This window comes from Falco biarmicus, chromosome 7 (genome assembly GCF_023638135.1).
Source record: "Falco biarmicus isolate bFalBia1 chromosome 7, bFalBia1.pri, whole genome shotgun sequence".
In the NCBI taxonomy this organism is placed as follows: Eukaryota; Metazoa; Chordata; class Aves; order Falconiformes; family Falconidae; genus Falco; species Falco biarmicus.
Window position 1 is genome coordinate 21,253,125 of NC_079294.1, and position 27,786 is coordinate 21,280,910.

Here is a 27,786-nt window from a genome sequence, read left to right on the forward strand (position 1 = left end):
GCGGGCGGGCGCCACACGGCTGGCGCTGAGAATGCCGGGAGCGGCGGCGCGCGCCAGGCTGGAGGAGGCGGGGCGCGCGGGAGGCGCTACGCGGCCATCTTTGATGAGGGAACCGCTACTCCCTACTCCGGCCCGCGCGGGGCGCTGGGCGGCAGCGGCTTCGCTCGCCATCTTGAAGTCGGGCAAGCGTGCAGGGGCCACGCGAGCGAGGGCGGGGGCAGCGCGCCCCGGAAGGGGAAGCGCTGGGCTGTGGAGGTGCCACTTGGCCTCCGAGGCAGCGGTGGGGGCAGGCGGGTGAGGGGGGGTGCGCACCGGTCCTGCAGGTTCCCTGCGCCTTCTCCCCGCGGCCGCGGCCCGCTTCAGGCTGCCTCTCCACGAGGAGCCGCCTCGGCACCCGCTGCGTCCCTCCGCCTCTCCCTGGGGGCAGTGGGGTGCGGGGGAAGGGGGAAGGTCCCGCTGCCTGAGGTGAGGGCTGGGCCGCCCCCTCCCCTTAGCCGCGCAGGTGTCTCCCTACCTGTGCCCCTGGCCGCGCTGGTGCTCCCTGCCCGCACCCTGCAGCGCTCCGGGGCGGCGCCGGCGGGATAGCGGCTGCCGCACGCCGGGCCCGGAGGGGCCGCCGCTGGGGGCCGAGCCGGCCGGAGCCACCGGGCAAGAGAGACATGGCTGAAAGCCTTTCCTGGGAGCTCGGTGTCTGCACGGGTTAAGGCGTGCGGGGCGAGGTGGAAAAGTTGCTGTTGAATTTCACTTTAAGGGACCGGACAGAAAGCAGCGAAATGGATGACTTCCGTTCCATCTGCCTGCTGTCTCTGGCCATGCTGGTCGCCTGCTATGTGGCAGGAATTATCCCCTTGGCAGTTAATTTTTCCGAGGTAAGACAGCGTCGCCAAACTACTCGCTGGTTGCTAAGGGAGAAACTAGGTGGAGAGAGCTACCAGGAGGAGTTAGTGTCCTCCCCTTGCAAGTAAGGCAATGATGTTGGCGTGACGATGTAACTTTTGAAAGATCTTTAAAGGAGTTGCAAATGCGGTATTAATTTTCATTCAAAATAACAGTGTAAAACTATGCTTGTTCTGCAGTGCGTATAAAAGTCATTTAAATGAGCCAGATTGAGCCTGGTATCTGCTACAGGTGAAGCAAAGTCTCAGCATGTAGGGGAAAGAAATGATAGGAGCTGGTCATGGTTATTTTAGACGCTTATGTCAGAAACTACTGAAGCCTGAGATTAACTGTTATTATGTGACTGTTGGCTACTCAAATTAGGGCTTTTGAAACTAATTCTGAGAAGGTTCCCAGGAAACTTTGTTTTGGTTCACAGTTCAGTTCACAGCTTGTGCTGCTGAAAATTAAACCTTAGCCCTTTGATTGCAATGCAACTTCAAGTTATGTTACTACCTCATGTAGCGCCAAGTATTTTGGAAAAATATCTTGGGTATTTAAGGTATTAAGAGAGAGGGAGTCTTCCATATATTGAATGAATTTCCAAGCAGTACAAGAGTTCAGAGGTAAATGTTTTTGGGTGTGGTGTTTCTAAGAAATAATTAAGGTGGTTGTTACAGTCTTTGGAAGTCTCCTAATGTTCTCTGATATCCAAGGTTTTTTTCTTTCTAAATGATGATTATTCCTTAGAGGTGTGGTGTAGTGAGTTTAATTTTCTAAGGTAGCAAGAGCTCCGTTATGAAAGGTTTCCTGTTTCTACTGGGAGCAGTGCTGCTTTTGAAAGGGAAGTGCTGGAAGAGAGATGTGACTTGTTCTTTCATTAAGTCTCAGATAGTTGCACCTGTGCTTTGGTCCCATTATTACAAGGAGGCTTTGGGAGTGATGAAGCAAAGTCTGTTTTGGGTAACAGTACAGTTCAGCTAAATGAACTGAAACCTCACAATATATTCTGAAGTCTTTACATAAACATTAGCATAGTTCTGTTTTGCAAGTGCTTTGTCTGATGCTTTGATAGACCTTCCTTATATGTCTTCAGTGCTGTTGCTTCCACTGTCTCACTCTTCAAAACTCACTTTTGCCCTGAAAACTAAAAATGATTTTCTTGCAGGTTTTCTGAGGACACTGCGTAGCATGCTAATACGGTCTTTTTTTATTTAATTTTGCATTTCCTTATATATGTGTGTGATAGTCACCTGTTGTCTCTGACTTTATATTCAGTGTTGTTTGAAGGCAGAGTTCTTGGTCTGTGTTTATGGGTTTTATGTTATTTGTAAGTTATATAGTACATAATTAAAATTAATAGATACTCAACAATATAAATTACATAGTTGAATCAGTGGGCTCTAAACCTTTTGGGGCTTCCAACAGCTACAGATCTGTTGTGGATCCAAAAGAGCACTCTGCTCTGTATGTATTAGCCTTTTGTGTGTGCAGTGTTCTACCAACAGCATGCACATGTGCAATCCAGTTTATTATGATATCTTAAACTCTCAGAATTACTTGACTCAAGTTTTACACTTGATTTAAACTGGATACTTTTAAGTATCTGCGTGCTATGCTTAAAGAGGAGCAGAATCTTTGCAAATTATGTGTAAATAGCTAATCCTGGAAGTGTTTGATTAGAAGTTAAAATTGTTTTGTTTGAAATGATTGCCTAGGGCTCTGCAACAAGGACAATTTCAAACTGAAATGACTGTCTGGACTGTGCATTATATGGTTTGCAGAAAGTTTTGCAGATGGCCTTAGGAAAAATGCCTTCTCCCACTGGCTACTTATGGTTAAGCAGAAAACAAAAATGAATGCTTTACATAATATACCCCAGATGCCAGAGAACAATAAAATTATTCATTATTGTTAATACATTCCTTCAGATGATTTTTTTGTCATGAAACCTATTGGTTGTGTTCCAATTTCATGCTAGTTTCTATTCTTTTAATTAGATGTGGATATTCTTTAAAGTCTAAAAATCCAGAAAAGCCAGGTGTGGCTAAACATAGGTGGTAAAAAGGTACAGACATACCCTTTCAGCTTAATTCTAACTTACTGATAGTACTAATAGTACTCTGTTGTGCTAACTTTGGGCTGGAAACAACACTATACCAGTTTGTGAGGCTACCTCTTAAGTTGTAGTCTAAATGCAACAAATATAAAAAAAAACGTGTTCTAGCAGTTTTAATGTTTTGCTTGCGTAACAGGCGCAGGCACTGTTGACTGGACTGGGACTGCTTGCTGCTGGAAGTAGGTGTGAGTTTTTGTGGATCCAACTAAGAGTTTCGATGCCATGCCATTTAAGTCCAACACTGAGCAGTGGAACAGCTTACTAACTGAGAAATTCAAGATTTTTCCTGTGCGTTTTTTAGCACTATTTCCTGTGTTGCTGTTGTTTTTAACAAGAGACACACAATTGTTTTTGTAACTGAAATGGTTTGATTTCTTGGGTAAAACTAATGACTTCTGCCTGTCTGGGTAGGCTGCAGTTACTAGATCACTGTGTTCACTGTGTTTAAGTATTCTCACCTGAAAAGGAGGTGGAGACTTCTCTTGAAATAGTAACTTTTTAGTGTGTATTATTTTATGGATCTCTAAAATTCACAGATGCCCAAATAAAAGCAAGCAGAACAGTATTACTTCTGACAGTCTTCCCTGTGTTTATAGATGTATGTAAAAGAGGTGACAGTGCTGCAGTATAGATCTTGTTTTTCCTTGTAAGATACTGAATTTTTGCAAAACAGCATTATGAACCATGGGTGTTGAAGATTATCTTTTCATGTAGATTGCCACTGTGTAACAATTTGCCAAGTATAATTGTCACATATGCCAGTATGCAGTGCATGTTTGTGGAAATTTTACAGGTGTTAATCTCTTGCATATTACTGTTTGTATTTTCCCCAGTAATGCTGTATTGTTCCCTTATGGTCACATCTGGCTTGCTTTCAGAAAGTTGGGTTTGCATCTCTCTAGATGTTCTGTGTGAGCATTGCCTATTTCGGTGAGACTGAACAACTTCTGTCATTACAGTGCATGAAGGAGAACAGATGGCATAATAAGGATATGCAACAAGTGGTTTCCTGTTAGTCAAACACTGAGCTCTGTCTCCAGGTGCTCAGTAGCTAATGTTAATATTTTGGTAGCACCCAGACATCTCATTGTGCATGGAAGATGATGATGGTTCTGCCATAAAATGTGTGCTACGCAGTTGTTGGGAGGATCTAAACTCCTGTGGTTGCTCCATGTGGTATGGTAACAGAAATAATGAGACACAGCCTCTGCAAGTTGTTGTATTTTAGTATTAGATGTTCATATAATTGGATTTTCAGTACATGGCTTTGACTTTAGCCTGTCAATGTAGTAGTCACAAGGAAGCAAAAAGTAATAATAAACTGTTCTTGCATTGGTAAAACATAATTTAGTCAGTTTGGGAGGAGTGATATCTCTCTAAGCTTTTTGCCCAAGACTAGACTATAACTAGGAGGGTAATGCTTACTAATAGTAGCAAGTACTTACAAACACTTTGTGTGGTTTGTTGTAATCTTGGAGAAGTTCTTGCTGGAATATGAAAAATTAAATTCTTTTTCTTTACTATAAAAACATGAAGTTCATGTATTTATGCTAGAGTTTAATTGCAAATTTGCAATACTGATGTAACAACTCTAGTTTAAAACCTGTCTTTGCAGAGGAGAAAGGGGATTGCCATGGTCTGTAATTACATGGAGAGTGGAATATTGTTTCATATTGCCCTAAATGCCTTTACAGACTTTAATGCCTTTTAAAATCCTACTGGAAGGCTTAGGAATGGTTGTAAATGCAGAACAGTATTATTCTTTTTATGCATCTTCTAATCAGATTAAAAAAAAGACTGACATGAATGTGTATTTTCACCATTATCAGTTTGGTTCAGTTCCCTCATTCAAACTATCATTTGAGTAAGCCTTTTTAAATAATTTATTATAATTCTGGATTTGGAACTATTTTGGGGATTCAGTCCCTTCTGCCCTATTTCATAGCTACCTGATATTCTGCAAGTGCTGTGATACTGCAGTTCTAAAACTTCACCTGGCACATTATTATTTTTTTTTAATACATGGAACACAAATCAAGTATTTCAAGTAGAAGAAAAAGTATCTTTCTCTTAAATTACTTTTAGCTACAGTTTTATGTTTTTAAAGAAAGTGTTCTTCAGTGATACCCTATTAAATAGAAACCCATTAAAGTATGGCAGTTCTTAGAACAACCTTCTGCACAAGAGTGGCTGTTTGACTGAGAGACTGAAATACAGTTCATCTGTCATGTAACAGTCTTGTAACAGCTTAACTTCATTTCTTCTGTGTCTCTAAACCTGTAGGTGAAACTAGAGCTCATGCTGCTCTTTCCTCTACAATCTTCCTTCTCTCATTCTGTAGTCCTAAAACTTTGCTTAGCCTTTTCTGTTACACAAATATAGCTGACTTAACAGTTTACACTCTTCCTTGACCAATGTATTTGTATCTGTAGATGTGTTTTTCTTTCTTGTATTTTCTTTTATTATTTCGATTGTTTATTTTGGGGAATGGAAAATTTATCCTGTGTGGTGCTACACCTAGCAGAGATTTTAGGGAACTTGCATGTTTAATTATCATTTCTAGTAAGAAAGATGTGTTTGAAAACAAACATAGAATGGAGATAAACTGTAGAGCTGCAAACATGCTTCAAAATTCAGGCACTTTCAGTTTTTCTTTGTCTCTGCAGGCCTTGCAGTTTGAGGCCCTGGATGATGAATTAGACTCCAATAATCATTAGTGCCAAATTTAGCGATTCTTGCTGTTTTCAAGTATGTTACATTTCATTTCTTGTCTGATGTTAACAGTCACATAGGTCATCTTTTAATTTTATTTCCTGCTTCAGTTGATTGCATCAGGTGCTGGGTATGTTCACTTTTCAGAAAGTTAATTGTTATAAATATAGGGACTATACAACTGGGGCTCTTTAAAAATCGGCAAAAGGTTTTGTGGATCATTCTCCTTTCCCCTTCCCTCCTGTCTGTTAATAAGGGAGAGTAAAGAAAGCATTTTTACTAATACTTGTTTTGTACTTTCTTGCAGGAGAGATTAAAGTTGGTGACTGTTCTGGGTGCTGGGCTGCTGTGTGGAACTGCCTTGGCTGTCATTGTACCAGAAGGAGTACATGCACTTTATGAAGACATTTTGGAGGGTAAGAACTAAACCCAGATGGCCTTGTTCAAGATAACTTAGGTCATGGTGTTATGATATACTGGGGCTTGCTTCTAGGGATTTTAAAATGAGAATGGTGGAAAGGTTTCACAGCAGCATGACACAAAGCCTGCGTAGTCGCAAAAGCACCATAGGCCATGATGTTGCAAGTTTATGGTGATTTAACAGAGGGATGTGGTCAGGCTGTGCATGGATGACTCTTGCTGAGCGATCCAGTCATTTGCGGGTCCAGGTACTGTACTGTTTATGGAACTACAGCCTTTTATGCCAGGTCATGTCTAGCATTCCTTATTCTGGGGAGAGTTAAAGTTTAACTTTCACTGGCACTTCAAAGGGGGTTAGGGATACCTTTGGTGGAGAATGATATTATGGACTGTTTGCTGTTGCTCTTTGTAGTTTAGATTGCTTTTTGTTAAAGTGATTGCAGGGAGTGTTTTATAGATGTATATGTACTTGCCCTGATAAGAATTTCCTCCTTTAAAACAGAAGAGTGTTTTGGAGTTAAGTTATCTTAATATACTGGCTGAAAATTACGGTTATATAGGGCTAATTCCCAGAGTAGGAAGCATTTCTTGCTTGGGTGGTACTGTCCATCACATGTAGATATCTGTGCGTGGCTCCAAATTTAAGCATCAGATTCTAGTCTCCCATCAGCAGTCTTCAAAACTTCATAACCTCTAACAAATAGCTCAAAGCTAACAGCGATTTTGTCTTGTGCTCCACACTCGCATCCCTCCATCTTATGCCCCAAAGTCTTAGTAAACTTCAATTTGAGTTTATGACATTATTTCAAGTATTCAGGGCTCGTTATCTCTATTTGGAGTGCACTTTAAATCTTGCTTTAGCTTGGAGTCTTGTGCTATTACATTACTATTATGTTACTATTGTGTGTATAAGCTTTTTCCTGTATGCTGATTCAGAAATTTGTCTGAAGGTAAACAGCAACAACTTAGCGGTAACAGGAGAAAGGACTATAAAGTTGAGGCTGTAGAGAGCTTTGTGTCTGATGAACTGCTGTTGCTAATCTGGTATTAAGATATAATTGTAATACTCTGCTTTTTGTGTACTACAATTTTTTCTTGTTTTGACACATCTAAATTTCTTTCTAGTTCTGTTTTTTTAATTGATCCTCATTTAGTTTCCACTAAATAAATGTTTCTGCTTAGATTTAAACTAAACTGAAGATAATATATAGAATCATCCGTTATCAAGAAGTGAAAGAACCTCTGATTATGCTTTTATACTGTACTGTAATTTATGCACTCTGATGTAGGATGTCTCTAATGAGCTGTAGTTGTGGATTTGCTCTCAATTCAATTTTAATTCCAAGTAGATTACATTTTTCTTGTAATGGTATGGCTAACAGTAAGTACAATTGCTATAAATGTTTGGGTGGTTTGGGTTTTTTTTTTTTCACTAAATGGGGTATACTGTTCATGTATAAAATCTACAGCCTGCTGTTTAGAGCTGTGTGCTCTGTAACAAAGCTTAGTATGTGCAGGAAAAAAGTCCCTTCCCATTACTGCAGTGGTAGTGTCAGAAGTATTTATAGAGGAGAAAAGAATTGGTTCTGTGTAGGAATTAAAACTCGGTTCCAAACTCACAGTATCATGTCTAAAGCCAGTCTATCTATAAAGATATTTATTTTATTGTTAGTATTGCAAAGAGGCAATATTCATAGGGGGTATTAAAAATATTTTTTGTATTTAAATCTGTATTTTTCTTACAATAGTAGGATATTCAAAGTTAAGCTTAAAATTATGAGAATTTTAACAGCTTTCAGTGCATTTTGTTTTTTTAAATCCATCCATTTACATAATTAAACCTACAAAGGCACCTAAGGAAATGTCGAGATACATTCCTACAACTGGAAAAAAAATCAGGGGACTTTGTTTTCCCAGTTCCAAGTGTAATTTAACTCTGGGACTGGTTGCTTGTTATCAAAACAGGTGTTTGTGATTGATACAAAAGTCATTTACTATAACTTCTGTATTTTCCCACAGGCCACAGAATAAATAACTTCTAATTTTTGACCTTGTAGGCTGAGAGCAAATAGCATATCATGATTACTACTTGGTCGTAAACAATGTATGTGTGTAGTGAAACCTTGGTTTGAGTATAACCAGCAAATAAAATCCCTTTGGCAGCTTCAGTCCTTTAACTGATGAGACTGCATAACCGTTGTCAGAAAGATTGCCCTGAATTACCCACTATGTTTTATCACTTGAGATGATCAGAAGTTAACCTTTTAATATAGATGCAACAATCTTTTGTGGTCTGAAGTTATTTTATTGATCAGTGTTGCTCAGCAGATACATTTGTGAAATCTTTCAAGGGCTACCGAGCCTATTCTGATGTGCTATGTCTGTAGTCATGGCATTGTGAGAACATTTTGTACCATGGGATGGATGTACAGTTGTCTCATCCAAGATGTATGAATACTCCAGCAAGAAGATTGATGACTTGCTGGAGTAAGTCAAGATTTTGCTGTTAATGTCTAGAACTTCTGAAGAGTAGTTGCCAACCAAGAGTCCCCAAAATGACAAAAGTTTTACTTCTGTCACTTAAGCAACAGATGTTGGGAAAGCCCTCATATATGCTGTGCTCCATTCTGTTGCCATTATTTATTTGTGTTTTTTTTAGTAAATTGTTAAAGAAGCTTCTCCACCCTAGGTATCCTGTAGCAGAGTCTCGGGCTTTAATAAGGTAATTTGAGTGGCACAGCAGTAGAAACAGCTCAGGCTGGGTGCCTCTGCAGAAGGACCCTGAACAAGGAAATTCCTGGGCAGTTATACCCCTTACAGTCTGAGTTTCCCATTCCTCATGTCACACACTGGACTAATATATAATTATATCAACATCTGGGGTCTTCCAGTTGGTTCTTCATTGGGTCTCTTTGTTGTCTCTGGGCGGTCCATTTTTTTCTCTTTCCTCTGAGGTTGTGGTTTCTGCAGATGGTTGTAGCTTCCATATTTTCCAGCTCAAACCAACTCTTGAGGCCCTCTTTTATGGGATTAGGTAAAAGTTCAACACATCTGGGTCAAAGTTCCCAGCTTGCAGCCTAAGGCTTCAGCAAATTTAGCTACTGATGCTAAGCAATTAACTCCAGACAATTTCAGTCCAATGTTCCTTAAGTGTTGTCCTTTTGATTCTCTTAAGCATTCCTGCTAACACATCGAACAGAGTTCTCAAAGTCACTTCAAGGCACACTAATGTTCTTCGTGATTTTATATACTATTGTAAGTAATAAGTGTAACGAGGTTAAACTTAATCGCTACTGGGTGCAATATGTGATTGTAAATCCCTGTTGTGGCTGGTGACCATTCCAGGATGGTTTTCCACCAATGATGTTCTCCATCCTTTTTCACTTTTTTGAGTATACAGTGTACTACTTTTGTATCGTGGTTGGCAGTAATTAGTTTTTTGGCCATTATTCTGTGTACATTTTAACAATTAATACAAATCATCATGTTGTAACAGTTTCTTTACCAATGTAAGATTCATTCCCATGGGGGTGGGCGATAAATCTTGAATTAATATATATAATTGTAACAATTGATGTGATGGGAGCTGAATAATTGAAATTGTACCCCATACTTATAGTGAAGTTGCAGACACAAATAATTGAATGATATCTGGCATCAACAGTAATGCTATTTGCTAATATAAAATTACAGAGTTCTCATACTAACACATCCTTTCCCAGTATATACAACTACCTTTTCAGGGCGTTCATTGGGATGTACCTCAGTGGCAAACATTTTGTTCAACGTCTTAAGCTCTGATGGTGTTACTCTTACAAATAAATCCTTGTTGTTCCTGTACAACACACGTGTTAACATCTACAGTTGCCCATTTGTTTCCATTTCGTGGGGCCCTCAGTCTGTCTTCTAATGGAGAGAGTATAGATCCATTGTGATTTAATCCTAATGCAATGATTGGCCATATGGTGCATACTGAAGCATTGTGTATTGTTAAAACAAAACCTGTGGCCTTGTTGTTGATGGGATCAGAAGTAAAACTGACTAAATACCACCAGGATTGGATTATTTTTTTAATTCGGTTGCATTTTCCCAGATCGCCTTTTGAATTTCAGTGGGTAAGATGCCCTCTTCACTTTCTCTTGTAATTGTTGCTACTATAGATTGCATCCACAGTTGAGCTTGGATACAGCTAGAGAAACATTATTTTGGACTGTACCAAATACATCTGCAGTTACCTGATAGTACCTTTCATTAACTTTTTTCCGATTGAGACAGTATATCAGGTGCGATTGATTAGTCCCCAATGCTAGTGAGAATCGCAGTGTGTGTTCAATTTGTTTATATCATGTGTTGTTGTGCTTCGTTTACTCAAAAGTACTTCAGCATCTATACTATTTAAGGCTTTCGAACTTGTCCCCAAGATACCAGTCACATCTTCATTCACGTTTGTTTTGGAGAGGTGAGGGTTTGCCTCTGTAACCATCCTGCATAGGATGCGCTTAGGAATGGTAAACGGGTTTGATTGTAGAGATACTAGTTTGCATCAGTAGTTCTAATCTTTTAAGAGACCATGATGGATTAAATAACACTCATTGGTGGCCTGTATTTGATCACATACAGTCTAATTTTAGAAATTTGTGCAATCAACTCGTCTTTTATTTGTGGAGTTGAAATTGGGGCTGATACTGTCATGGTGAGCTGAGGGATGGCTGTCAGCACTGGGATGATACTTTCACAAGTTGCGTTAACCTTTTCTGTAAGGCTGTGTGACACTGTCAGACAGCAGCTGTTGCTATTGGTACAATGAAATGTGCAACATCTGCTATTAACATTTCTGAAGACTAAATCATAAACTTTATCTGACTTACAACAAGACTTTTCTCAGAGTTCTGTGTAATCAAGGAAAGTTACCTTCCCTTTGGTTCTGTGAAAAAGTTAGAGGAGACCCTGTGAACCCTTGGGGGAGACATGTCCATGTCAGCTGTTGTCCTTTCCATGTAAAGCTGATTAAGGGCTGACTACTTTCACTGAGTGGGATGCTAAAGAAAGTGGCAGTTAGATCAGTTTTGCCCAACGACGTATTTGTGAAAGTACTGTGAAAGGGCCAGTACTGGGTGAGGAGCCACTACATGTTGATTAATTGCCTGCAAATCTTGTACAAAACCGTATTCTGGATCACCATTTTCATTGAACTTTTTCTTTTCTACAGGAAGTGTGGGAGTATTATATAGCAAAATACTTCTAAAATCTCTTGGGCCGGATATCGGTCTATCTGCTTTTGTAGGGGAATAGGGTACTGTTTTGTGGCTGGTAGAGCTCTTCCCTTTGTTTTGACAATTACAGGTTGAGCTGAGATTAGTAATCCAACATTGGTACCAGTTTTGCTCCGTAACTTCATGGGCATAGATTTTAACAGCTCTGGTATTCTTATTGCAGTGTTTGGGCATTTGGTAGTTACTTATCGCCTGAAGGAATGAGTGTGTAATTCTACATCTAGGGCTTGTAAAAGATCTCTTCCTAGCAAACAGGCTGGAGATTCTTCTGCCAATACAAATCTTCCTTGTATGCTTTTGTTTCCTGTTGTTACTAATAGAGGCTTACTTAAACTCTTTCCCCCTCCTCTTGTGACTTTGTGTATTAGAATCTTGCCTTCAGTTTTAGATCCTTTTTGAGATAAAATTTAGAAGAGATTGTATAGCTCCCATATCCACTAAAAATTCAAATTCTCTGCCCTCTACCTACTGTAGGTCCTTGGTGATCTAGTTGAGTTTCCCACATAGCAAAAATTCTTAGTCCTTCTAGTTCCCCAAGGATTTCAAGGTTGCCTGCCTCCTGTCATTGTGAGTTACTTTCTCAGGTTAACTCTGCATTGGCAGTTCCCTTCTCTAGTGAGACCTCATGGCCAAAGGGGACATTCCTACTGTACATGTCCTGAATCCCCACAGTAATAACACTCTCTTCCTTTGCTTTCTCTGTCCTTCTTTCTGTGTTGCCTGGCCTCAGCTCGAATCCTGGGCTTGGCCTTCCTATACCTTTCACTTTCAAGTTTGTTGCTAAAGCTGCTGCCAGTATATTAGCTTCTTGTTCTTTTGTTCTCTTTCTTTCTTTCACTTGCTCATGATTCTGTTTCTCCTCTTGCCCATGATGCACAAATCTTTACCATGAGGGTGGTGAGGCACTGGCACAAGTTGGCCAGTGAAGTTGTAGATGCCCCATCCCTGTAAGTGTTCAGGCCAAATTGGATGGGGCTTCAAGTAACATGGTCTAGTGGAAGGTGTCCCTGCCTATGGCAAGGTGGTTGGAACTAGATGACCTTTAAAGCTCCCTTCCAACCCAAACTGTTCTATGAAATACAGCCACACTTAAAATTTTCCTGTAAAGCTTCCCCTTGCTAGCCTGGCATACATTCTTTGAAATATTTCTGTATGTCGGGCTGTTCAATCCACAAAAACACTGATGGCTAGCATGTTGTTAAAATTCTGTGGGTTCATTCCCCCATAATGTTAAAATTGCAACAAAGCTGCTTGAAGCCATCCCTAATAATCACTGGGGTGTTTGTCTAGGTGCTTTCTGCATTTCTTGCACAATTGTCCAATTTACTCCTAACTCATCACATGCCCTGATGGCTTGTGCTAAATTCCAGAGTGTTGTTTGGCATGCGATTCTATCTTCTGCATTATTATAATCCCAGTTTGGATTATTCACCAGCCAGGGATTTCTCTGTCCTCTGTCTTGTGGTGCTAGTTCTGCATCCTTATTAATTATTTTATCTTGTTCATCTGGCTGGAACAATTCCCTCAGAAGTATCTGGGTGTCCCCCCAGCTTGGGTTATATCCAGTGCATTCATTACAAAAAACCTGAGCGTATCTCTTGGTCTCTTCCCCTGATCTCAGCATTTTACTTATCCATAAAGCTAAACTGCTGGTGTTAGTAAACGCATGTAACGGTGGCAGAGGGGGGTTGCCTCCACCTCCCTGCAGTAATGTGGCAGGATTAGGCAAAACACTAGAAATCTTAGGGTAGAGTCCAGCTGCTGGTAAAGCAGAGGTAGGAGGTGAAGAAAGAGAGCAAGTGACGGATTGGTTGGTTGGCATATAAAGTGGGGTGGACTTTTGGAGGGCATTGGAATCTGCGAAAGCAAGCATTACCTTCAGCTATGTCTCGTCCCTCCTGTGCCATCAGACTGAATGTTTCTGCTCCCAAGCCCAATTATCCCACACAGTATCGCAAAAAGGCTAATTTCTGCTGGTCAGAAGTCCCTTAGAGTGGCCACCATTGTGCTGGACTACCAGCTTTTGTTGCGAATGGCCAGTCTTCCTGACATAACATAACTGCATGTTTTTTTGTCAAGCTGACTGTACCAACAATCTTTTTCCAATTTTCCAGTACCTCAGTTAAGAGCATCCCCTTCTCTATGCTAGGAGTGTTTTCCCATTGTTTTCAATTAATAAGAGGGACTCGGACTCCCTTCTGTGTGTGCCTTTTGCTGATGGGGCTGCATGCCTGTAAGCAAACTGCAGCAGGGGAGGGACTTGAACCCACTGCAATAGTTTCACCAAATCTGTTCAGGGAATTTTAACACTCACCTTTCAATGCCTCCTGCTCCAGACATCCCAGGCAAACTCATTTGCTGCTGGCTGTTGGGTGTCTGGAGATGAGAGGATCAGACACTGGAGGCTAGGGTCCCGTCTGGGGTGACAGAATTGGAAGTAGGTTTACTATGTCTGTTCTCCCACTGAAAACATTTGAGTAATACCTACTGTGTGTAAACTGCCTTGCCTGCTGTGGAAGTACAACTGTTTGTAATAACAAGTATGCCAAGGAGCCTCTTCTGCATCAACAAAAGAGCTTTCTAGCCCGGTGTCTTGTCTCTGCCAGAGGCTGTAAAGGGAAATAAATAATAATAAAAAAATTATATAGATGAGTCTGAGGACAGAGTCTGAAACCAAGAGGTCAGATGTTTACTGTGCTCTGTATAGTAGCTAGGAACTTAATTCAAAATTCCCTGTTCCTGATCTTTGCTTGTACCTTTTTAACAGTTTATTTCTGCATGCTGTTGGTGAAGGAAGTTTTGGACATGATTCTTTGCTTACCAGCTGGAAACAATACCTAGAATTTTGATTTAAAAAAAACAACTTTATTAAATCTTTCACATAAATGTATTGGCCAAAGATTGGCCTTAGTACTGAAAATCCTCTGTACTTCTGGATGTTATTTGCCCTATGTGTCAGATGGGATTGCAGAAGCAGTAATTTCCTGTGGTCATGAACAAGGTTGGACGATCTCACAGATCTGTTTCAGGAGTCATTAGGCCAAAGACTACTGGAAATGTTAAATGCATGTGCTAAAAAAAACTTCTTTCTTTTTAAGCCTGTGTAAATTCAGAGTGAGACTGATGTAAATTTCTTTTGAAATTGGGAGGAATTTTGTGTGTGGTATTTGCTTGTGATACAGATTACACATGCTGGGCAAATGGCAAGCTGTAAAACTTTAATGTTACAGTTATATTGCATCTCTGCTTTCTAGAAGTCATTGTAGGTAGAGACTTTTGTTGCTGTTACTAACCTATGAAATACTTGAAGATGTTTGTAAATTATGATCTGTGCACTAAATAAATGATTTTATACCATGGAAACTTAATTAAACAGTTGTCCAGTCATAATCTTTCCCCTTCTTAGATTTTTGGTCTTTGGAGCTTACCTCATTTCAGGGTAGCTCAGTAAGATAAAGTAGATGTCTTTGAGGGGGGCTGGGGGTGCAGCATGCAATTAATTCTTGTGTAGGGAAAGGAAACAACCACACAACATTCAACCCCAGGGCCTGGACTTTGGGTTTCTAGGATGGTACTGACATCTGTAGGATAGTGTGCTGACTTAACTGTTTTTCCTGTCCATATTAATGGAGTGTATCAATGCTAACTTGTTTATAACTAGAGACTGATGCTTTGAGATAAAAAGTTAATCTTTGTAAAGATTGCATTAGACCTCTTAGTGGATGGAACCTGTTTTATCTCCTCATCCTGTATTTTCTCACTTAAACAAAGATGATGACTGAAGTGCTTGACAGCATATCTGAATACTGACAAAACTGACAACTTCAGTTAGAAAAAGGAATTATTCAGCATTTTTTGTCAATCAATTTGTATTTTAAATTCAGCATTTAAACACAATAGCCTGGCTTATTAAGTATTAATGCTTTCATTGCTTCTCCACACCACAGCTTTTCTGGCACGCTGGAGAGGCCAGCCAGACAAATGTGTGCTTCCCTAAGAAAATGGTCTAAGACCTTAAATGAGGATTTTTGTCCAAGAGAGCATGAGGAACTCTTCTGGTAAAGGAGGAGAAAAGTGACCATGCCATGTTTAGTCTCCTGTCTCCTAATCTGTTTGCTTGCCTGCTGCAGGGAAGCATCACCCAGCGAGTGAGATGCAGCGTGTGATTGAGTCTGAGAAGGTAGCAGAAATCCCAGTTGCACATGAGTATGGCCATGATCATTCCAGATTGCATGCCTACATTGGTGTATCCCTTGTCCTCGGTTTTGTCTTCATGCTGTTGGTGGATCAGATAGGCAGCTCTCATGTGCACTCTACAGATGGTAAGTAAAGATTCACTTCAATTAGACTTACTAGTTAGTCTTAATTTTATAGCAAAAAATAGCAATTTTTTTAAATGCTACTGGGATTTAATTTGACCAGTCATGTCCGGAGTTACAGTAGGTGCTTTACAAACATAAAGCAAGGCCTGTGTGAAATGCTTGTGCTGGAAAGCTATCCTGGAATTAGGCTTAATCTGAGAGCTTGTTTTGCTAACATGAAATAACTGTATGAGCACATGGGGTGTGGGGGTTGAGGGTGACTTGACACTTGAGTTACTGTCTTTTTTACAGTATCACACATAGGGGATTTCTTTGGCTTTCGAAAAAGCTTCAGGTTAGTCTTATCTTTGTTTTTCCTGCTTAATTGTCATACATGTAGGTAAAAATTGCAAAGAACGAAAGTGTCTTAACTAAGACTGCAGAAATGACTAGATGTAAGCTCTGGCCCTTTACTGTAACTGAACGCCTGGATTCCCATGCTAGTTTAGAACCTCACTTACTTCAAAACACTTCCTGCGTAGACCAAAGATTTTGCAACTTCTTTGCAAGACTATAAAAATGCCTACAGTTACCTTTGTTTCCTACCTGTGGCTTCATGCTCAAGCTGTAGCTTGAAATGCACCAAAGGTGTTTTGTTGTCTGGAAAGGTATCTTAGTGCCTTTGGCTGCTCGTTTTCTCCCACATAATTTCATCTGGTAGAGTTTGGCCCTCAAAAATTAAGGAATTGATCTTGAAGGAAAAGTAAAACATGCAAAAAGGAGAGGGGCTATGTTTTGGTTGGATCCTTGGCAGTTTACAGTGCAGCTATGCAAATGCTTGGATGGAATTGGTGTGGTGGGATAAGTAAGCCAGTGCAGGAGCAGTCACCTTTCTGTTGCTGGGGAAGTGTAAAGGGAGCCACAGCCATGGCTAGCTGATTTTCAGAGCTTAAAGGGAACAGCGGCAGTGAGGGTGATGAGGGGACGCAGGTGAGCAACTGCCAGGAGAATTCTTGGTTCCTAGGGGTTATGATCTTTTCCTAGATCTCTGATCAGAGCAAATACCAGGGAAAAATAGACTATGGTCTATTATGGTGTTAGAGTTACTATGAAATGGAATATTAAGGAAAAGTTTTTATCTAGTCTGTACCTCTGTCACATGAAATGTAGTAGTGTTTTTGTAATGTTATTTAAAACTACCAAAGAAAAAACCATTTTTCTCATTTGAACCAGCGTCTGGTAGTTTTAGTATCTCCCAAATGGCTAGATTTTACTTTGTCTAAACTAGAAAAATACTGTAGGCCATAACAGAGATGTGAAATCAAATGGGACTCTCTTTGGGTGTGTTTAGTTCTGGTAAATCCAAAACAAATCTAAAGGAAATGTTCTTTGTGATTATCTCCTGTTTGATGTGAGTACACTATTGCAGTCATCCAAATGCAGCTTGGGCAATTAATTGTTCAAATAGGCTTCCCTTGATTCAGAAGATCAATCAGACAAGAGAGAATACATTAGATTTTAGCCAGCTCGCTTTCCTGATCTGACTTGCTGGGCAACTTGCTGGGTGCCTGGGCATGAAAAGAGAGACTGGAGGGTGGGGGGACAGGCAAGAGGAAAGGAACAGGACTGGACTTTTAATTTTGGTGGCAGTGCAGACTTACTAAAATAGCTGTGTAATTGTGCTTGCAGTCAGCTCACTGACCACTTAGACCACTAGAATAATCAAATAATGGCTGTTCAGCTATGTGGAATTAAACAGTTGAGTTAAAAGATGTTTCTGTACTTGTGTAGGACTTACCTGCCCTGTTCACTGTTCATTGCAGTGATTTTTTATAACAGTTTCACTGCTGATTGTGTGATCCACCACACTGTAGTGGTGGATATTGCCCTGTTGTGTCATGTTGTGAGCTATCCTGTAGTGTCCTCAGAGGAGGAGCAGTCATACAATTGCAGTTGAAACAGGGATCTTAAGCAGTGCTGGCTGTGTTTCTTCTCTGTGGTGTGTAACGTTGGAGGGAGATCTTTGCAACGGCTGCCATGAAGGTAGAATTTATTGCTGACTAGGAACTGCCAGAGAATCAGTGCGAAAGAGCCTGCCCCAGACTGTCACCTGAGGGAAAATGCCAACATTGGGCTATGTGGGGATAATCATCCTGACTCTTGGAGCACCTCTGGATTCTGGGCATGCAAAACTAGCTTTTCTTCCCCTTGGTAGCACAGAACTTTAACGTTTGGTTCAGGGGGTTAAGAAAAACAACTGCTTCTGCCTATATCAATGATTCTGTAAATTGCAAAGAGGTGTCTATGATTCTGTTCACTTGATTTTTGGAAGAACTTTGGTGATTTGAAGGTGTTGGGTATCAGACTGCAGAGAATCTAGTGCAGAAATACAAAAGGTGCTAGTTTTAAATGTAACTGTGTAAGCACCTGCTAGAGAGGTGTAGTGATACTTAGAGTGTTTCTTCCAGCATAATTACTGTATTTTTTCTCTTTATCCAAATTTTTCTAATGACTGTTTCAGATCCAGAAGCTGCAAGATCAGGCAACTCCAAAATCACCACAACACTGGGACTAGTAGTCCATGCTGCAGGTAACATGGGACTTATTGTTAGCACTTGACAAGGACTTGCATTGCTGTATGGCTCATCTTCAGATGTGCTAGAAACACTGGAGTTTTGTTTCTGAAAGTGGCTTTTTACAAAAAAACAGGCCAGGGAGAACTAAGGGTCTTCCCAAAAACTTACTGGGGAAAACATACTCCAGTGCTCAGAATGTTCCATGGAGTTTTATTTGGGTACAGTATTTTCACTACTTTTCCCCACCCCATCTGAAAAATTGTGTGACGCTCCCTCTCTGCTTCTTCAGTTCCTTTGCTGGCTGTTTTAGCTGCTAAATTTCAATGCATGTTAACACATTTGATAAGTGGTATGAAACACCTTTGGGTTTGCTCGGCAGATGACCTGTGCGTTTTTAAAAAATTAAGTTTAAGAAAAATAATATACTGTGGGGAAAAAGGATATTATAGGCTGGAATGCTAAGATTTGACTGAAATGTATTTGGGCTGACTTGCAAGGACTGAAAAAGTTGTGCATGTGTTGCAGTCAACCTGTGTTCATGTTGTAATTCTTCACTGTACATGTGTAGTGTAAATATGATGCTTTTAAATCTCTCCTGCTGAAGGTTGTCAGAGTCATGAGATCAAAAATATTTCATCACTAAAAGTGACTATATATTAATGATTAACATATCTGTTTACTTTTTCATTTAGACAGTATATGTTAAATGGTAAAAAAGTATTTACAGTAGTATTCATGTTAGAAAATTCATTTAAAGGATAATAATTAAAAATCTTTTAATGCTTAGAATCTAAACCAGATTTCTTATTTTAGACAAGACGACACTTCTACAGAAGACTAAAATAATTAAACTTGTTACCTGGTTCTAATTTGTCAGAAAGTGTCAATACTGAATAGATTCTCAGTATGGTTTGGGGAGAAATATGAGACAGCTCCTGTTGAGGGTTTGTCTCATGTCCTGAAATGACTGTGGCTTAATAAACAAATTTGTGCTGGGTTGGTATTGTTGATGTCACTTTTTAGTAACAGGACTTCTCAAATCAGCATGTTTTCGGCTGTCAGCTGTTGAGGGGGTGGGAAAGCTGAAACTGGTGTGGAAGAATGATCCAGGAATTTGTGCTCCTGTTTCAGCTGATGGTGTTGCATTGGGTGCAGCAGCTTCTACTTCTCAGACTAGTGTCCAGTTGATAGTGTTTGTTGCCATTATGTTGCACAAGGTAAGTCGTCATACAGAAAATTCATGCTTTTTTCTTTAAAAGACCTCAAGCATACGGAAAGTAATAAAGATCTTAAGTTTCCGTAGTGATGTAATATGGAAATGTGTAACACCATTGAAATGAACAGGTTGGTAGTACATGTTCAAGGACCACTGGCATGATGTATGACAGAATAGCAAATGATGGATGCTAAATCAGAGTAGGGTACAAATGAGAGAGAGAATTCTCACTCTGTCCTGCCTGCCTTGGTTGCAATGGTTGGGAAAGTTCTCCCAAAAGTAGAGAGAGAAGAATAGCTCAAGATGAAATGTGGCAGCTTCACACTGACTTTTTCTGAAGCTGTGTTTTTTAAAAAAAAAAAAAATAAATAAATTAAACGTAAACCCTCAAAATTCTTACTGCTTTAAGAGATGTATTCAGAGAAGTTCTAGAGGGTGAAGCACGAAGGTACATGCAGTGTGTTCAAGGAGGAAAAGCAGTTTTTATGTTTATTACAACAGTTTTTTGTTTCTGTGATGTTAAGAAAATGGGAAGGGTATTTGTTACAAAGGGTTTTAGTGTTTAAAGGATTGGTCTTTTGAAACAACTTAATGTCAGTGTACTAAATTACAGCTGGTTACCTGTTACTGTAGTAGCTTCAACATCAGTCATATGCCATTTCTGCAGGAAAAACTTAAACGCTTTTCTGATGGTAACAGGCAAAAAAAGGCTTTTGAAGTTGGGAAGATCTTTTTTGTCTTCGATATTTGTGCAAAGGTATCTATTAGCTATATAGGTTCTAAGCGTATGTGTGCAGATGCATAATTGACTTACAGTAGCACGTGCATATATTACAGTAGTTAGTCATGCACTCATCCAAAATATTGTTTGCATAGTTCACAATGTTAGGAAATCCCAATCTAGTGTGTCTTTTCTTCACTGTTGATACAAGAAATTGTGGTTTACATAACCCTCTTCAAATGTTAGTGGCAATGTCAGTGTTGTGTCTTGCTATGAAGCTTAGTTTATGGCTATTGCCAAGTGAAACTTGCTTTTATTATTCTTAATGTTCAAAATTAAATTATTTCTGAAATTCTGCAATTTTAGAAGAGGACAATTCTCCTATAAAAGATTATCAAGATTATCGTGGTTTTCTTCTAGGTTAAAAAAAAAGATTCTGTGTATAAAAAATGCTCAATATATTTTAGCTTGTTTTATCTCCAAAATGTCAGGGTGGACTGCTGTTGTCTTTGTGAGTGAAAATAGAGTAAATTCTGTGAGTAGCAGGACAGCTATGGCTTGTGGATAAGAAACTAGATGCTAGCAGAAGGAGAAGAAGGGAGTATTTGTTTGCTTCCCAGTGGGAACAGAAATGAAACTGAATGATGTACTAATCAAAAGAACTCTTAAGTCTTAGTTCATGTGGAGGCTGACAGTTATCTTTGGGAATTTTTCCTGGTCTGTGTTAATTGTAGAATTTTTCTGCTGTACGTAAAGAAACTGTCCATCGAAGAATGTGTAGTATTATCAGAACAAAAAAAGAAATTACCTGTTAATTGAGATGTAGACATTATAGCAATGATTCATCAGAATGAACATTTCATATTTATAATGACTGCTCAAATATGTGTACTCTGATGGCCAGAACATGAGTTTCCATTAGGTACTGTTAAGGTAGGGCAATCTGCAGAATTCTGTTAATTTGAGTTAACTGAACATACTAGTACTCTCCCTGAATTTCTTCCAATCCAGTGCATTTCAATGTAGTAAGTTGTATTTCAACTTTATCTCAGATTTCAGGGGATTTTAGAAGGTATTGTATTACCAGCAAATATTATTTTTTGCAGGCACCAGCTGCCTTTGGCCTGGTTTCCTTCCTGATGCATGCTGGGCTGGAACGGAATCGAATTAGGAAACACTTGCTCGTCTTTGCGTTAGCAGCACCTGTTATGTCAATGGTGACATACTTAGGGCTAAGCAAGGTAGGTCTAAGATTTTGTTCTGCCTGAAATGTAGCTTAGTGGTGGAGTTTGGGGAAAGGAATATCATACAAGTGTCATAGAACATAATTCCAAACGGCTTCAAAAATTTAGCAGAATGGAGATTAAAAAAAGTGGATAAAAGGTAGCAATACAAATGTGTGAAACAAAAAAATAACCCATGCTTACCATCAGAACCAGTGATACAACTCTGTAATTTTGTGTAGCTTTTTTTTTTAGACGGCTGTTTTCTCTTTTCTCCTTTCTGCTGCTCCCTGCTGAGAACAATTTACTGATATACCAGCTTTTATCTGATGACTAGATAACTAAGCAATTTTCAGTGTTGCTGCATGCAACACTTTAATATGTGGGTAGAAAATAATCTTTGTTTGTTTCCCCCACCATCCCAGCATTGGTCCTATATGTTCAAAGTCTTTTTCATGCTGTGTCAGAAGCTGAATCCTCAGCTAGAACGGCCTTTTTGCCTCTCATACTCCTTAAAGCATAGTCTTCTCTTGGCTCCATTCAACAAATGGCCTCTGAAATGAGTCATGGCACATGAGTTTATAAACTGTCCAAATTCAATGTTTCTTGCTTCTCATAGCATTTCCTATGACACTCCTGTATTGCTGACTGCAGTGGGCTGTGCTGGTGCAAAGAATCTAATGTGATCTCGTGAGGCTGAAGGCATGAGAGGAAAGATAAAGTAAATCATTTGGGCTAATTCCTTTACCTGCTGGAAAGGAGTTATATTTAATATTGCAGTACAGGAGACAGCAGAAAGGGTTGAGTTTGTAAACAGAAATGAGTGCTGTTAGAGCATTCTTTTGATGTAGGCTCACTAAGAGTTGGTTTTGCATTTTGCACTTCAAAAAGAACAGAGAATTGATAAGGCATAAGGGCTGTCACAGTGGTTTTGTAGTGCCAGAGCAGAAGATGTATCTCCGCTCTTTGCAAAAATAACCTGCGAGTATACCAGAGAACTAACATCGCACTTGAGCTGGAAATTGTTCAAAAAGGATTTTGAAACCAATGAGTGGGTTTCAATTTCATTGTGTTTACTGATTTGTAGCATGATCTTAATCCTCCTATGAATGTGACAGGGTGCTCAGTTTTCATCCAGAAGATGCATTTCTTTATGACGTTTGCATGGAAATTCTGGGAAAGGTTTGGGTGTTTACTTGCACATACAAATCAAGTGTTGAATGAATCATGATTTGGAACTTAAATTTAGCAAATCTCGTTCTGACCAGCAGGGGACCAGGTATTTAAAGGCTAACATCTTATTTGAACTCTGTTTACAAAAAGGGAAAAAGTCAGTCTTGAGTGTTCTACCTAAAATTTCTGGCCTTGTAATCTGAACTTTATTTTTTCAAAGCACATTCTGTCATTTTGATGTTTTTTGTGTTGCTATGAGATGCACAAACAAGGTGCTTTTGCATGGGCTGACTTCTTTCTTCTGTAAGGGTTCCTGGAAGTCTGAAGTGAACTAACTAGGATGAGAGGTGTTTTTCTGCCCCCCACATCAGCTTTAGAATGCCAGTTGCTACACATAAGGTGCAAGACACAAAACAACACATTAAAGCATTGTCATTGTGAGAGAATGAGAGTTGACAGAAATCCTACTGTCTGGACACTTAGGGATTTTTTTTATTACTGATTGAAGAACTTCTGCTTATCCTTATTTTTTGCTTTTTCAATTTTTATTTTTTTTTCTATTTCAGAGCAGCAAAGAAGCCCTTTCAGAAGTCAATGCCACCGGAGTTGCTATGCTGTTTTCTGCTGGGACTTTTCTTTATGTTGCCACAGTTCATGTCCTCCCAGAAGTAGGAGGAATTGCTCATAGCCACAAACCTGAATCAACTGGAGGAAAAGGACTCAGTCGTCTGGAGGTTGCAGCCCTAGTATTAGGATGCCTTATTCCTCTAGTTTTGTCCATTGGACACCATCACTAAATGCTCAGATTTCAGAGTTATCCTCGATTTGATGTGAGCAGTAAATGTTGGCTGCTCAGTTTATCATTATCTCTTACCCATCATCCATCCCATCCACTTTATGGAGTTCAGAGGGAACCTTGATTGCAAAATGAGGAATACCAGGATGGTTTTTAGTGTAGCAAAACGTACTTTGGCAGCCGGATGTAAATTCTATGTAACTTTTCTGAAGACATTTGCTATTTTAATTGTTACTTCTGGCCCTATTCTCAGGGAAGATGGAATTTGGAGTTTAAGAAGAGTGAGCAGGGAAGAACATAACGACTGGTCATGAAATTGCAAACACCAAAGTATCCTGCAATTCAGCTTTCACAGCTGAGAGCAAAACTGAAGGATGGCTGCCTTGCGAGAGGTTGAAGACTTATTAATGAAGAAGGGGGCTCTCCCCCATCAGTTCTGTGTTGTCCTGATGATGTGACTGATCCTTGTAGTGTTTGTCGCTAGTTGTGTTGCAAAAATGGGCTACACTTGGAACTCTGGACAACACTGCTATTGTCACAGAAGTATCGCTGATAGGAAAGAAGTTATGTAGACAGAAGTGTAGGATTAGAGTAGGAAATCAGCTGGTTAAGAAAGTGCAAATGAATTTTGCACTGTGTTCCATTATTTAAGACAAAGGATAGAAGCAAGGAGAATAGCATTTTGGCTGTTTATGCAATTGTTAATAAATTTTAAAATGGCAATATTTCTTGGAAGATGGTCTTCTGCCAAGTCAGTAAAGTGTAGGCACCAAAAATGTTAGCAGGAATTCAGTATTGGGTACCGTGATTACACTGCTGCTACTGTTGAGAGAGGCACCCATAGTGTCCTTTGAAATCAAGCCGTTTGGGGCTCTGAGGAGTAGAAATCCGGTTGAGACAGCTGTTGGGGGACCAGAGAACATTACTAGTTCATTTTCAAAAGTCTGAACTACTGAATCCAGTTGGGAGTTGTGTGTGGAGGTTCCATTAAATAAAAGGTATTAAGGTTAACCAAACAAGATGTTTAGTTAAATATTTATGCTACAGATGGAGTACTGTGTTTCTAAAGAAATTCTGAACAAAAGACTCAAAAAAACCCAACCTGGTGGGTCCCAGTGAAGCTGTTGGGCATTTTGCTTTTCCTTTGGGAATTGGGCATTTGCCTCTTACTGAGAAGCATCAGTTTTGGTCAATCTGCTGGAGGACTTACTACTAACTGCTGATGCCTTTCACCGCAGAAGAGTGATAAAAGATCCCTCCCTTTTCTAGGCACAGCCTTCTCTTGTCAGGCATAATTTCTGTTATGCAAAATTATTACTATACTCTTAACTGTAGTGCATTGAAAAGTCAGGAATGCTTGATGTGCAGAGACTCAATACAAAATTCTTTCTTTAGGGGAAAACTTTTTAATGCTGTACCCTTTTTAAGCTATACTGTCTGCACTTTTTAAAGATAACATTGCCAAATATTTTTTTTTAATCAAGTGGATTTTCAAGGCTTGAAATACCTTAACTAAAGTGCTTCTTGCTTCCATTTGAATGAGTGTGTCTATTTTTCATGCCATATATTGCTTATACTACATAGGCCATTGTGCCTTTTAACTTCTTTACATTTTTGTAGTTCTGTTTGTCTGCAGTGTTTGTTCGGCAATGGGTATGGCCTGGCTCTTGGATAGTGATTGTGTTGTTGGCCTTGTAACAATACAGGTGTATCCCAGGATCGAGCCTAGTATGATCCCCAGAAGTGCTCATTTGTTTGTGTGTTTCATTACATATAATCAATGCAAAATTATTAGAAGTCATCTTTTTCCACAAGACAGTATTTTCAGGTAGAGTTAGCGTATCAGGCCTAAGCAAGCATTTTTCTTACATTAGGCCTTCGATAGTTAATTCTCTTCTGACGAGGCACTGCAAAATCAGATATGGATGAGATCCTCTCCTGCATGTTTTAAAGTCTTTTTTTTTTTTTTTTTTTACAACATACACATGCAACTAGTAAGTTACCTGTTTGAAAACTTCAGTGATACAGGTTGCCAACACCTGCGAAAAATACACGGGGAACACACCAGAGCTCCCAGTGCTCTTCCTGATTTCCCTCTACCTTCTTCCTTGATATTCTCACTGTTTTACTTTGCTTAATCTTTCTGTGTGACTGTTTCCAAAAGCTGAAGAGTTTGCAAGATCTGCAGCAGAAGCAGGAGACAGGTTAGTGCAGCACCAGATGCTTACATTTTATAAAACAGTAAGGTTTTTTCTTTAAACTGTGGTCTGTCACTTGCACTCCACGCCACTAGTTAGGCTGGCATCCTGACTGTGTTCCACTTGAGCCTCATCTTGTGTATAATAACAACAGTTTAGGGAGGTATGTAGGTAGGGTTCCATTTCGTGCCTTTTGTTCCAGCATTGGAGCATGTGGGTAGGACCTTCATATGTGGATCAGTGTGTATTGATGAAGATGTGGCAGACGGCCTAGTCACTGCTGACGTAACCTCTGGCATATTAAGGTAAGAGGTGTCACTTCTGAGAGGTCATCTTTTTTTTTTTTTTTCTCCTGTCCCTCAGATCATGTTTCCAGTTTCTGGGGCAGCCACCAGAAATAGTAATACTCAATGGTTCACGAGGCCAAGTTACAGCAGTAGGTGAGGGATTTTAAATGAAAACATTGGCAACTTAAAATTGGCACAAAAATTCTGGTAAGAGTACTTTTCATTTTGGCATTAGGTTAAGTGATAGGTTTTCTGTGATGGTGGGTGGGTTTTTTTCCCCTACCCATTTAGAACTAGCAACATCATTTTTTCCTTGGCTGCCTCTTAACTCTGTTGAACTTTTATTTCAACTTCTGTAGATGAAACTGCAGAGCTTTTCGTTATGCGACAAAGAGCATATAAAATATTAAATGGTCAAGCCTTTCCAAATTGTTAGTTCCACATGGTGGATTATTTTCTTGAAGCAGAGTTTTTTAATCAGTTAAATAAAATGGTCCATTTTATCATAGCCCCTTTTTTTACCTATCTCCCCATCTGTCACAGTAAATCCAAGCACTGCATGTAGTCAGGGCCATCTGGTATCATTTTCTACTCCTCAGGGGACCTTGGTGCAAACAGATTCCTCTTACTCTCTCTAGTAGCCATCTCTGCCTGTGTTTTCTACTGTGAGGTAGGTGGCAGCAGGTCTAGCAGGTAATGCTTTAACCAAGCGCCAGGCATGTCCCCCTGTCCTTCTGTATACCTCTAGGAAATCTATAATCTTCTCATCGGCTGTTTTTTCAGTTAATGATTTCTTAATGGGCAACAGGAGTTGGACTAAAGCTGTTTCTGTTGATCCTGGTGTGCCCAGGTACTTCCCCTGCTGTTATAATTCTTTTGCTGTTCCTTGTGTAAAGAAGGGAAATACTTGTTTTTCAGCGCTCCATGACAGATGCAGAAGCTGCACTGACATTCACTTCAGTGAGGATGGCAGAGCTGTCACAGCAAGTTAGGAATTTTTGATAGTTGAGGCATGTCAGATGGCTAGGTGTTAAACACAGAAACCTGCTGTTGACTTCAAAGAACTGTTTCCAGGTGGATTGTGTTAAAGGATAATGTTATCCAAGAGACCCAGGAAAAGTACTGAGTTTATTCAGGAACTAGTTCAGAGCCCTCAAGGAGCTTTTGACAGTAGCAGATGTGTCCCTGTGGTATCAGCTGTATGCAGAATGAAAGAGGTGCTGTGGAATAAGTGCTCCTCTTGCTCCCTTCCCGTTCTGTGCTGGGATTTGGGAAGAAGAGGAGGAAAGTGCATTCGTATTCTTTTGGGGATGGAAAGAGGAGAAGTGGTTGTGGTATAGTGGGGAAGTTTATGATGGATTTCGGATTCTTTATGATGAGGTTCAGATTACTGTTCACCTCAAACTTCTTTGAAAAATAAATTAAAAAAAATTTCTTACTGTCCTTTTATTACATTTCTTAGCAGCCCTGGCTTTCCAGGGAAAAACATTGCGTGGTCATTGCTGTTTACCTGACTCCAAGTATGGAACTGTAATTTTAATGTCTTTTTTCCAAACCATTTGTACACAAAATCATTCCATGAATGGCTGCCTTATAATTTTTCCACTTTAATTGTGAATGGTTAAAATAATGTTGCCGGTTTCAATTTGTTTTATTATATTAAATTTTTACTAGGTGCAGTGCTTTGGAGTTGGCTTGTCATTTACTGCATGGGGTTTTGTGACAGCTCTGACAAAGCGAAATGAGTGTCTTAAATGGGATGCAAGCGGTGCAGACAGTACATTTTATTTTTACAAGTGTATTTGCTGCTTTTCCTCATAATGTGTGAGCACCTCCTGGAAACCTGAAGTGTGAAACTGCGTGTTGGGAGGCAGTCTAGCAGGTTGTTTTGGACA

General features: G+C 39.8%; 1 protein-coding gene across 1 annotated transcript; it reads left to right on the forward strand.

Moving 5' to 3' along the window:
- The first annotated feature begins 300 nt into the window (after positions 1–300).
- On the forward strand, positions 301–27,570 carry SLC39A9 (solute carrier family 39 member 9). Its single transcript, XM_056345037.1, has 8 exons — positions 301–465; positions 752–869; positions 6,015–6,123; positions 15,531–15,722; positions 18,223–18,291; positions 19,409–19,494; positions 21,321–21,455; positions 23,177–27,570. Exons 2-8 carry the CDS (start codon positions 774–776, stop codon positions 23,405–23,407), a joined length of 918 nt encoding a protein of 305 aa, XP_056201012.1. The 5' UTR covers positions 301–465; positions 752–773; the 3' UTR covers positions 23,408–27,570.
- Positions 27,571–27,786: the final 216 nt, after the last annotated feature.

What these genes read in the sequence shown, in the direction of transcription:
- SLC39A9 (XM_056345037.1), top strand. Translation starts at nt 774, where the DNA reads ATGGATGACTTCCGTTCCATCTGCCTGCTGTCTCTGGCCATGCTGGTC. An exon ending in TGGCAGTTAATTTTTCCGAG is followed by an intron (nt 870 to 6,014) that starts GTAAGACAGCGT and finishes ACTTTCTTGCAG; the next exon opens with GAGAGATTAAAGTTGGTGAC. An exon ending in ACTAGTAGTCCATGCTGCAG is followed by an intron (nt 18,292 to 19,408) that starts GTAACATGGGAC and finishes CTCCTGTTTCAG; the next exon opens with CTGATGGTGTTGCATTGGGT.